The sequence below is a fragment of the Lissotriton vulgaris genome, chromosome 5, assembly GCF_964263255.1.
Source record: "Lissotriton vulgaris chromosome 5, aLisVul1.2, whole genome shotgun sequence".
In the NCBI taxonomy this organism is placed as follows: Eukaryota; Metazoa; Chordata; class Amphibia; order Caudata; family Salamandridae; genus Lissotriton; species Lissotriton vulgaris.
The window spans coordinates 1,161,002,993-1,161,016,021 of record NC_141693.1 but is presented as its reverse complement, the minus strand read 5'-3'; the positions used below and the strand labels follow the sequence as shown (position 1 = coordinate 1,161,016,021).

The window sequence follows — 13,029 nt, the reverse complement described above, 5'->3', positions numbered from 1 at the left end:
CCTGTTGCCAGTGTGCTTTCTTTACCCTCTCCTGCCCACCCTTCGTTGTCCATGTGCTCTCCCCTCCATCTCCTGCCCACCCTCCGTTGTCCATGTGCTCTCCTTACCCTCTGTTGCCAGTGTGCTTTCTTTACCCTCCCCTGCCCACCCTCCGTTGTCCACATGTTCTCCCTACCCTCTTCTGCCCACCCTCTGTTGCCCGTGTGCTTTCTTTACCCTCTCCTGCCCACTCTCCCTCTCTCTCCTCCTCTAGCCCTCCTTCTCCTTTCCGCCCTCCCTCTCTTACCTGCCGCCCTCTCCTTTCTGCCTTTCTCACACTTTCCTACTTTCCCTCATGCCCTCACACTCCTTTATGCCCTCCCTCTCTCCTGCGTCTATTCCTTCCCTCCTGCTCTCCCTCTCTATCCTACACTCGCTTCCTTTTGAGCTTTCTTACTCCTGGCCTCTTTCATCCCTTCCCTCTCTCTGCAAATAATTGCATCATAAATGCACTCCAGATTTCTGTGTAAAGTAAAACCCATCAACGTTTTACACATAATTCAATGAAGATACAAAACACCATTTATCAAAAGCTCAAACTTTAACAAAGGGAGTGCAGAGTAGGGAGTGCATAGAGCAGGGGGAGTGCAGAGTGCATAGAGTGCAGAGTGCGTGCAGAGTGCGTGCAGAGTGCATAGAGGGTGCAAAGTGCATAGGCAGTGCAGAGTACATAGGGAATGCAGAGTCCAGAGAGAGTGCATAAAGAGTGCATACAAAGTGCATAGGGAATGTATACAAAGTGCAGAGTGCATAGGGAATGCAGAGTGTATAGGGAGTGCATACACAGTGCAGAGTGCATAAGGAGTGCAGAGTGCATAGAGAGTGCAGAGAGAGAGTGCATAAAAATTGCAGAATGTATAAAGAGTGCAGAGTGCATAAGGAGTGCAAAGTGCATAGAGAGTGCATAGGTAATGCAGAGTGCATAGGGAGTGCATAGACAGTGCAAAGTGCAGAGAGAGTACATAGGGAGTGCAAAGTGTATAGAGAGTGCGGAGTGCATAAGGAATGCAGAGTGCATAAGGAATGCAGAGAGTGCATAGGGAGTGCAGAGTGCATAAGAAGTGCAGAGTGCACAGTGCATAGACAGTGCACAGTGCATAGGTAATGCAGAATGCATACAGAGTGCATAGGGAGTGCAGAGTGCATAGGGAGTGCAGAGTGCATAGGGAGTGTATAGTGCATAGACAGTGCAGAGTGCATAGGGAGTGTACTCTGCACTCTTTAGGCACTCTGCACTCTCTATGCACTCCCTATGCACTCTGCACTCTCTATGCAAAGTGCTGCATAGGGAGTGCAGAGTGCATAGGGAGTGCATAGGGAGTGCATGATAAGTGCAGAGTGCATAGGAAGTGCAGAGTGCATAGGAAGTGTGGAGTGCATACAAAGTGCACAGTGCATACAGAGTGCTGCATAAAAAGTGCAGAGTGCATAGGGAGTGCATAGGAAGTGGAGCGTGTAGGGTGCATATAGAGTACAGAGTGCATACAGAGTGCTGCATAGGGAGTGCAGAGTGCACAGGGAGTGCATATGAAATGCAGAGTGCAAAAAGAGTACCAGGGAGTGCTAGAGAGTGCCAAGTGACTGCAAAAAAAAGGTAATGGCAATGTAAATGACAATGCCATTTACTTATCTGTTTTGGAAACAAAAACATAAATACAAATTTTGGCATATACAATGCCAATAACTCTAACTTTTCCAAAGGCGAAACCATTGCATTGTAAATGCTTGTTATAACACAAGGCTCTCGCTTTGGACATATAAAACTGACCGCTTCACATATAACATTGACTGCTTCACGTATAACATTGACCGCTTCACATGCTTGTTCTTTAAGTTCGCTCTGAGCATGAAGACCTTGGAAGCTTTGCATGGGACATGACCTATTTATATGGAGTTGGTATTGGTGTGCAACAGTGCAAGTCCATACAACCTTTTGCCTATGTTATCACCTAGCTCCATGTTGACAGGAACTCACGCAAAACGCACCATATGACACAGGTCCCCTCTTTATTAAAGTGACTCCTAAATGATGCTGGATGTATCTACAAAGTGCCTGTTTGATTTTCAATTCAGAAAAGGGGGTGGTGATGAACAGAGTGTCTGAATTAAGCAGACCACTCTTACCCAGTCCAAATATCAGGGCTTGATCCATCACCGTTATTTATCTCACTGCCCCATCCCAGCTCAGAACCTGGCTATATGTAAATCAGTCTGTCCCTGGCCCAGTGCATCATGGGAACAGGGCAGACTAAATTACCAAGCCAATTCTTCACCAGAAAGGAGACAAGCTACCGGGGACCGGTTTCTGGCATTTCAGCCGTCTTCGGCCCGGCTTGCTTGAATCCTGATGGAGCAGTGAGAAAGGGACTCATGTCGGAGTATACCCTGCCACACCTATAGTGGCCAAAAACGATTCAGAAAAGGGGGTGGTGATGAACAGAGTGTCTGAATTAAGCAGACCACTCTTACCCAGTCCAAAGATCAGGGCTTGATCCATCACCATTATTTATCTCACTGCCCCATCCCAGCTCAGAACCTGGCTATATGTAAATCAGTCTGTCCCTGGCCCAGTGCATCATGGGAACAGGGCAGACTAAACTACCAAGCCAATTCTTCACCAGAAAGGAGACAAGCTACCGGGGACCGGTTTCTGGCATTTCAGCCGTCTTCGGCCCGGCTTGCTTGAATCCTGATGGAGCAGTGAGAAAGGGACTCATGTCTGAGTATACCCTGCCACACCTATAGTGGCCAAAAACGATTCAGAAAAGGGGGTGGTGATGAACAGAGTGTCTGAATTAAGCAGACCACTCTTACCCAGTCCAAAGATCAGGGCTTGATCCATCACCGTTATTTATCTCACTGCCCCATCCCAGCTCAGAACCTGGCTATATGTAAATCAGTCTGTCCCTGGCCCAGTGCATCATGGGAACAGGGCAGACTAAACTACCAAGCCAATTCTTCACCAGAAAGGAGACAAGCTACCGGGGATTTTCAAGGCGCTACTCCAGAATACACCCAAGTATCTCTCAGAAAAACTGGCTATCTGTGGCAGCTTCCACGTGGCCAAGAGCAGAACCAACTTTCAAAGCAGATGCACTAATGAAAGCCCTTCCAATGTCCACTCCTTCTCAGGCCCCCACCCCATAAATTGTCACCCCTCTACCTGGGTCCAACAGACTGCTCAATTCCATCATTGTGTTTTAGGGGCCCCAGACATCATACTTTACAGATATCGCAATACGTGATTATCCCTCATTACCCAACCTTGTTTTCCAACAATTACACTTACCGATGAATCCTACTGTAGTGTAATCTTGATTTACCTCCGTCTTATCCGAATGAAAGCATCCAAACCAAGCTTCTAATTTCTAGACAGATACAATTTTGCCTTCTGTATCTGTCTTCTCCATAGCAACGCTTGGTGGATGCTGGTCACAACATGTTATATACTACCATACTAGTTTACCAACATGTGATGCTGTGTGCTTCTTTGTAGGTTTTGCATGTTCTATACTTTTAATCTGTTAAATGTGAGGCACTCTGTGCTCCAGGGAGCCTTGGTTGCTCCTATACAAAAAACGTTCATATGAACAAATAAACAGAAAATCATGTCTACCCATGTTTTCTCTAACAATCTTAAGTGTTCTGGGACAGGTAGTCACATTCATCTCATTGAACTTATTCGAATGACGTGCCAGAAAACAGTGATGTGCAGGAGAAAAACTTAGGCCCGAAAAGCTGGTGTCCTGATGAGATGGCATTGAATGGCAAATTCTACTGGGCAGGCGCGTCCCCCAGGGTATGGCAAACCAGTGACTAGAAAAGTATAAATAGTTTTCTGCCACACTGGAGTTATAGAACTTTCTCCCTCCTATCCTGAGATGCAAGCAGTCGCACAGTCGTGGGACCGTGGGGCTAAATTTTCCAAAAGGCCTTTCTTTGTCAGTATTATCAGCCTCTCTTCATCTTGACATTCTGTAAAATACACTGACAGCCTACTAAAGAGGGCCTCTTCAGCACTGAGAAAAACACACGGTGATAAACTTCAACAGAAATTTGAAATTGCTAATTTGTTGCATTCCTTATTCACTTTCAAAAAACCCAAAATAAAATAAATAGACATGTTACAAAAACAAACGTAAATTGTCCCAAAAATGAATTGATTTGTACAGAAACATACGTTTTCCTGGAGAACAAAAAATAAAGTGTTGATTTTGAAGGGAAAAGGCAAGCAATTTTGTAGCAATAAAATCACTCTGTACATGTGTTAGGTAACGTTCCCTGATTGGTAGGGAGGGAAATTTGCATTGTGCTGACTTTACCCGTAATTGCCCTTTGCCTCACCCCGGTCCTTGCCTTGACCCAGTGACCAAAAGTGGCTTTGAGATGTCGCACATTAAGAAAATCTAATGTGTAGACAATCAAGTCATCAGGTGTGGTAAACAGCCTTTCTGCTCAGATGTATCCGTGCCTCGCTGACGGAAACATGACAATGTTTTTGCAAACCTTTCCTTCATTAATTTGCAATCTGGTGTTCATTATGACAACAAGACCCTGGAGGGGGCCGGGGTACTTACAGCTTGCCTGCCAGCATAATGGCATGCGCCTGGGGTCTGCTGATGCGGAGGTGGGTGCAGCCCCGGGGCAGCGCCAGCTCGCGGAGATTTCCAACCTTGTGGGGGCAGACCAGCGTCTGGGAGGAGAGAAACCGAGGCAGAGGGATGAATGGAAACTGACAATTTTAGAAATAATCATTAACTTATTCATGTCGAAAACGTATAAACTGGGGCTATACATTTTAAAAAACATTTTTATCTTTAAATTATGATATTATTCTGAGCTTTTGTTTGGAGTCTTTGAATCGGACAAAAAAAAAACAGTGCTCCCCAGCAATAGTTTATTTATCCACAGCTTCTGGAGGGCCTTACTGCTTGGGGTACAGCCTGGATAAAGCCGTGCAGCGAGGCTGTGAGGTATTAAATACCAAACCCAATGCGACTTTTATCGCGCCTGATTTCCCTTTCTCACCCCGAACAACAGGCCAAAATGTACGAGTTATATCTAGCCACACAACCCATGGCTCCCCCTCACGCGCAGCTACTGACATCCCAGAATTCGTTGCTTTTTTTGCAGACGTACATAGCGCGAACTCGACCTGAAGTGGCGTTGGAGCGCTTTACATGAGCACCGGTTTCACTTATATTACACAAGGACACATTTATTTTTTTAGTAGGCATAGGGTTAAGTGATTTGCCCAGAATCACAGAATGCTGAGGTGACGCCGGGGCTCGAACTTAGGTCCCCAGCTCCAGAGTCGGCAGCTCTGGCCGTAGGGCCACATCCTTTGCCCAGATTACATCACAAATGACAGTCATTTAAATCACTGATGTATGTTCTATCGCAATTATAGTTTTTATTTATTTAATGCATTTTTATATAGAGCGGACTTTACCCAACGGTGTCAGAGCGCTTCACAATAGAACCAAGTACGTTATAGTTAAAAGTCCATTCTCACAGCACTAATTCTGCCCTGGTAACATTCATCTCGCGTTTCATCATTAAATGACATTCATTAGTTAACGAGAAAAAAATCCATTTGCTACCAAGCGCCATTGAGTGAATGACTGTTGTTTCTGGGGGATGCCCATCACTTGGGAGGTAGACTGATCTTTTTTTTAAATACATACACCTTCACCTAAAAACAATATTAAAATGTGATATGTGCACTTTGGTCCAATAATGCTTTCGAAGGGTTCTGGACACCTGACCAAAGGTTGATCCACTTGTAAACGCACACGGTTACCTGTTACTTTACTTGCTGTCACTTTCAGAGTGTGTCCTTGTTTAACATGAATTGAAAGTATCTAATCACGCAGCGTGCACATCTGCTCAGATGAGCTGCCATCCTCCTGGAGACACATAGATATGCATGTGTGCACACTTAACTATCCTTACCGCTTCTGCCCTTCCACACTCATCTTCCAATGAGCACCACATTCTCCTGAGAGAATAGCACCTGGCAGCATTTGGTCTGCTATAAAATAACACAAATTACAATTATATAGTGCATACACCCTAAAAATGTATAAAATTCATCCCAGGCTGCCACAGTGCATGCTGGATCTCTCTTCTTTCAGGGGCGGGCTGCTCTCTGCCTGCACCACCCTGGGGGAAATCAAGGCAAACAAGATGCGGCTTGTTCGTTCCCTTGCTGAGGCACCATGGGATGGGGCACAAGCTATCATCCCTTCCATAAGTGGCTGTGAGGGAGAGAAAAAAACACGCGCACCCAGCAGGTAAACACAAACTGGGCTGCAGAGTGGCAAAAAATAATGAAGTAATTAGAAGGGCAATTATGAGCATCTGTGACACTGATTAGAGCAAAATGCATTTGACAGGCCTATTCCCCCCAGCTGCCACACCCCCATCTAGGTATTTCAAGTAACTTTTCCAGTCTATTTCAGCAGCCATCATTGGGAGGGGGGGTGATGCGCTGCGCGGGGCTGCGCCGGGCAGCCGTAAACCGGCGCCGCTTGCATCACCTGTTATTCAACCCAGGCCTGAACAAACAGACGTTTTATAAATTGGATTCCCTACTCTGCAGCCCATTAGGGTTAATGCAGTTTTAATTAGAGCCTGATTGGCGGCGCATTAGGTTCTACTTACAAGGCCCTGCCACCGCTCTGAACCACAACACTGCCAGGGATTAGCGGTACAAAGGCAGCAGCAGCGGTTTGCACGATGCATTGTAAAACCTGTTTGTAGTGGTTTTATGGATCACCAGTCGCACACTCCAACCAGGATCAGGGACGGAGAGGACTTGTCCGTACCAAGAGTAGTCAAAATCAATCAGGAATGGATTACTTGACCTGAGTAACCAGGGTCTGCAATATTCGTCTGAGTAGTCAATAAAAAACCTCATTCACGTATCAAATCGTGAGGCGATATATCTTGGTTCTCCGCCTTGTATTAAAAACGTGACAGCAACATCATAAGGTTTTATTTTGTTGTTGTGGTAAGCAGCTTGCTGGTCTCATTGGTGTGGGCTGGAGGGTGTAGCAGGGAAAATTAGACATATTCAAATTAGATCTAGACTCAGGAAGACTGGGAGTCCCAGATTTCACACTCTATTACTTTGCAGGATTGCTGGACTATGCTGCACAGTGGTGCACAGATGGCCACAACATGGAAAAAAGCATAATTGGCCGACTGCGGCAGCGGAGGGGATCTGACGAGATATCTGATGATGGGCTCAAAGGTCCCAGGGAATGCCCACACATAATCCGGCAAGTGTTGAGGGCCAGGGAACAAGCAGTTGTCCGGATTATTCGTAGGGCACCATGTAGTAACTCACTCACACTACTATGGCTGCTAGGGTTTTACCAGATCCAGTCAGTCATGAATATCAGCAAATGGTACGAAGGGGGATGCACGACAGCCGGGGACTTATTTACGAACGGGACATTCTTGTACTTCAAGGAGGCGAGGGAGTGGTTCCAAGTTCCGACGGGCCACTACCTACAATATGCAAAAATCTCATGCACAGATATGGACCTAATTTCCAGATGAGCCGCAGAGGCACTACTACTAAACCCGGGGTGCAGGGCCAGACTGGAAACGCAAATCAGCCCTGGCAATTGAGTCGGACTGGCCGGGGGGAGGGAGGGTTATTGGTGCACATGGAGAACACTGCAGTTGCTTTTGCTACATGGGGCCGATAAAACAGGCACCCAGTAACAAAAACAGGCCCCCAGGGGACCAAAACTGGCCCCACCTGCCGCCCACCGGGGAAACGCCCGGTGCCCGCTACGGCCAGTCTGTCCTTGCCGGGGTCTACCAGAGGCCTAATCTTGCATATTTATAAAGGGCTGAAAGAGGACGGCATAGTTGAGACCTCTAGGGCAAAAGATAGATGGACAGCGGATTTACCAGTCCCACTCACTGAGGGTGAGTGGAAAAAAGTGTTTGCCCAGGTGTTAGGAGGTAGCTAGCAATGCTAGGTTCAAACTCACACAGTTCTACTAACTACACCGCACCTACATGACACCTCAGAGACTAGTCCGTTTTAACTCGGGGTGCCCATCGCATTGCCCCTGATGTTGTACAGACCCTGCAACCTTGATACATATGACATGGTCCTGCGCCTGCCTGCAACAATACAGGCAACTAGTGCTCCAGGTGCTCTGCTCAGCCACAGCGGTTTGAATAGAAGCATCAATCAAGCATTGCCTTCTAGGAGTCCTAGCGACACTGCAAAAGGGAATGCGGATAAGACACAAATTTGCTATCCTGGGCCTAGTCCTTGCTAAACGGCCCATAGCCATACACTGGACACACACCACCCCCCAACAGTGGATAGATGGAGGGCAGACATGCAAGTGTGGGGGGTGACTGAAGAGGACTGTCTACGTCGATGCGTACAGATGAGAATGCATAACGAGATTTAGAAGATTGGGGGCACATGCTAGAAGGATTGCAGCTACCTTGAGACCACGACGAGAAGGCAGAACACAACAGTCATGCCACGCATGCCATCCACCGAATACAGCAACTGACAATACTCCTGGCTCTCTTAGCGTAGCACTAATCCACATTGGATAGTTGTACAGATTGTCTCTTTGCCAAATAAATAGCAAAGACTTTATCCACACTGCCTGCTCTCAGTAATTTGTACAAGTTAGGCGTGGGATGAGGTTCAGCTACTAGACGCTGCCAAGATGAATCTGTTCTTCTATTCTGTTTTCATTTTTTTGTTGCATCATAACAAATACTGTTGCACGTATTACGTCAGGGCGTGAATTGTGTCAAAGGTGTAACTTGCGAAACAGCCCCCATGGGCAGTCTGTAACACCCTTCTGAATTATTATGTCCAGTGATGGTGGTGCAGTTGTAATAAAAACAAGTTTAAAAAAAGATATGTTTGTCCCATGTTGTGCAGTGCCTTGTATGCGTGCATGAGGAGTTTGAATTGTCAACATCTATGTATGGGGAACCAGTGGAGCTCTCTGAGATATGGTATGATGTCTGTGCGCGACATGGGAGGTGAAGGATGACTTTCACTGCATCATTATGGATGGTCCGGATTTGTTGGAAGAGGTGGTTAGAGATCCCGGCGTAGAGTGTGTCTATCCAGAGACTCTTTCTAACACACGTCCCGGTGCACAATGTTTAACCTGGACCTACTCTCAAGCCTCTCAGAGCAGTGGACAGCCAATGAAAAGCAAAACACAAACAGGAAGTTGTTGACTTTTCAATGAAGAGGAAATGTATAAACCTCTCTTCCTACGTATATCTGACATGGTACCTTGTTAACAAAATTCAAAAGTGAATTAACTGTGCACTTCTAAAGTACTCAGGTTCTCCTAAGATGGTATTACACAACATCTTCAGTTACTCAGTGTCAGAGTCTTTACGAATCAACCAGGAAATCTAGCTACTTATATGACGTTTAACAAATAACCCCATCTGTATGTCTTTATGGTTTCTTGATCTCCACTTGTACTCTTTGTTGGTCTTCATGATATGCTGTTTTGTTGCCCTCTTTTTATTGGATTTGACTGCCTGCTATTAATTCTCACATTGGCTGTAATTATTTTGTTTTGTATTCAGATGTTTCTTAGTCCATTACCTACTGTTAGTTGTGAAATGCTCTGCTATGTTGGAAAGGGTCTAGAATGTGCCATATAAAAATATGTAAACAGTTGAACCGGCATTACATATAGCCATGATTCACCAGAACATGTACAGCTGCAATAACACCAGAAACAATTATGCCTTTCCACACCATGTATGACTACGCCTCCCAATTAACCACAGTCATTATGCTGGACAACATATGTTTCCATATACCCAAACACCAAGTACATCCCACAACCAGCAGAGAGCCACACTCCACATCACACTACACAAATCTTCCAACACCAACCGAGCCAAACCTTTTAACACCATGAATTTATGCAACAGAAAGTCTAGCCCTAAATCACAAGACACCAGCTATGAATTCACACGGCTTTAACCCCATGGCTGCTAGGCGTTTTCCCGTCCTGCGCTGGGATTTATTGTTTTACATTGTTTTATGACGAGCTGGCCTTGTCATCCGCGCACGGCAGGTAAGCGCCATGACGAGCCCAGCTCGTCATTAGCCTCGAAGGGGTTAAACATTGACAGCCTTGCCTACAAAGAAGTATACGATTCAGAAAAGGGGGTGGTGATGAACAGAGTGTCTGAATTAAGCAGACCACTCTTACCCAGTCCAAAGATCAGGGCTTGATCCATCACCGTTATTTATCTCACTGCACCATCCCAGCTCAGAACCTTGCTATATGCAAATCAGTCTGTCCCTGGCCCAGTGCATCATGGGAACAGGGCAGACTAAACTACCAAGCCAATTCTTCACCAGAAAGGAGACAAGCTACCGGGGACCGGTTTCTGGCATTTCAGCCGTCTTCGGCCCGGCTTGCTTGAATCCTGATGGTGCAGTGAGAAAGGGACTCATGTCTGAGTATACCCTGCCACACCTATAGTGGCCAAAAATGATTCAGAAAAGGGGGTGGTGATGAACAGAGTGTCTGAATTAAGCAGACCACTCTTACCCAGTCCAAAGATCAGGGCTTGATCCATCACCGTTATTTATCTCACTGCACCATCCCAGCTCAGAACCTGGCTATATGCAAATCAGTCTGTCCCTGGCCCAGTGCATCATGGGAACAGGGCAGACTAAACTACCAAGCCAATTCTTCACCAGAAAGGAGACAAGCTACCGGGGACCGGTTTCTGGCATTTCAGCCGTCTTCGGCCCGGCTTGCTTGAATCCTGATGGTGCAGTGAGAAAGGGACTCATGTCTGAGTATACCCTGCCACACCTATAGTGGCCAAAAACGATTCAGAAAAGGGGGTGGTGATGAACAGAGTGTCTGAATTAAGCAGACCACTCTTACCCAGTCCAAAGATCAGGGCTTGATCCATCACCGTTATTTATCTCACTGCACCATCCCAGCTCAGAACCTGGCTATATGCAAATCAGTCTGTCCCTGGCCCAGTGCATCATGGGAACAGGGCAGACTAAACTACCAAGCCAATTCTTCACCAGAAAGGAGACAAGCTACCGGGGACCGGTTTCTGGCATTTCAGCCGTCTTCGGCCCGGCTTGCTTGAATCCTGATGGTGCAGTGAGAAAGGGACTCATGTCTGAGTATACCCTGCCACACCTATAGTGGCCAAAAACAATTCAGAAAAGGGGGTGGTGATGAACAGAGTGTCTGAATTAAGCAGACCACTCTTACCCAGTCCAAAGATCAGGGCTTGATCCATCACCGTTATTTATCTCACTGCACCATCCCAGCTCAGAACCTGGCTATATGCAAATCAGTCTGTCCCTGGCCCAGTGCATCATGGGAACAGGCAGACTAAACTACCAAGCCAATTCTTCACCAGAAAGGAGACAAGCTACCGGGGACCGGTTTCTGGCATTTCAGCCGTCTTCGGCCCGGCTTGCTTGAATCCTGATGGTGCAGTGAGAAAGAGACTCATGTCTGAGTATACCCCGCCACACCTTAGCGCGAATATCTCCAAAAGTTGGTAATAGGAGATAGCGATGTTAGCGACTGTTTCCAGTCGCTAACATCTTGGCACGCCCACTTTGCATGTCATTAGTGATAAATTTCTCTGACATGCAAAGTGGGGCCCAAGATGGTCGCTATCTCCTACTAGCTGTCGCTAACTGGTGTTAGCGACAGCTAGGTAGTAGGGAGATAATTTTATCTCCGCTTTCTTGGCTTTTAAAGCCAAAAAAGCAGAGATAAACCCCCTTGATAATATGCCCCCATGTTCTTCCCCGAGCCCGCACAGCATAAACAACTCCGAATTCGACCCTGAAAATATGCACAGCGCTTCCAACACAGCATACAGCATCAACTCCTTAAATCATGTGCAACAACTGTTTCAAACACCATATAGAGCCACGCCTCTAACATCATGCACAGCTACACCTAACAACATGCAGAGCTATGCCTCTAAATATTATGTTTCCCAATACACCTTCCAACATCACATGGGTACATTGACTTCAAACACCAATGTCTACCATGTCTCCCAAAAACAACATACTGGTTTACCACAACTCTCCAAGCTACGTACAGCCATGCCGCAGAAGGCCATGTGCCCACCATGTTTATTTACAACTCTTACATACGGGGTAAGAAAGGAGATAACATTTGGGTAGGATGGTTTGATAAACATTTAGGATCGGAATGGTCAGTGGTGAAACGAGACCGCTAATGTCTCCAAAACATCCCCATGTGGCGTAAAAGACAGAAACACAAAAGCCGTAAGCTGTTGAACTAACAAAAGGAACTCAGACCAAAAACAGAAGAAAGTAGAAGAGTGCAGGATATGTTATTAAGTCTTTGAACTGCAGCAGAGGGCACCCTATAATCGAATAGGGATGGTCTTGAGAAGGGACATGTTATGAAGGAAGAAAGAATCAAGAATGCTGTAATAGGCTATATGGCAAAGAAAGAAACAAATAGAGCTCAGAAAAGTCGCAACTGGGTAAGCAGCAGACCTATAATGAATAGAGAAATAGAAGTCTTAAAAAAACACACATGAACGCTTTCAATTAGCACAAGGTTCCTGGAATCCAGCAATTACTTCGATTCATGTAGAAAATAAAAGTGTGGTCATGAACTTAACCCCTTCCAGGCTCATGACGAGCTGGGCTCGTCATGGTGTAGCCTCCTAGCACACTGATGACGAGCCCAGCTCGTCATGTAACATGGGTTTTTTAAAATCCCAGCATAGGTGCAGAAAATCACTAGCGCGGATGTGGTTAACAAGAGTTAATGGCATCACCTTGTGCTCAAGAAAATAGTTGATGTACCTGTGCTACAAAAGACTGAAGATGTCATCTTGTAGTGAGGCAAACGTAGGATCCAGAGATGAAACATTATGTCCAGGCCCTCAAGGTATTGTGAAAAGTGATGGATATCATCA

The 13,029-nt window shown here is 46.1% G+C and overlaps 1 protein-coding gene across 1 annotated transcript in view; it reads right to left on the bottom strand.

Moving 5' to 3' along the window:
- Positions 1–13,029, bottom strand: part of LOC147712145 (uncharacterized) — a 936,609-nt gene that overhangs the window by 416,233 nt on the left and 507,347 nt on the right. The window contains exon 14 of the mRNA XM_086922921.1: positions 4,617–4,732. Coding sequence (XP_086779047.1) covers positions 4,617–4,732 — 116 coding nt within the window. The remainder of the gene's footprint in view (positions 1–4,616; positions 4,733–13,029) is intronic.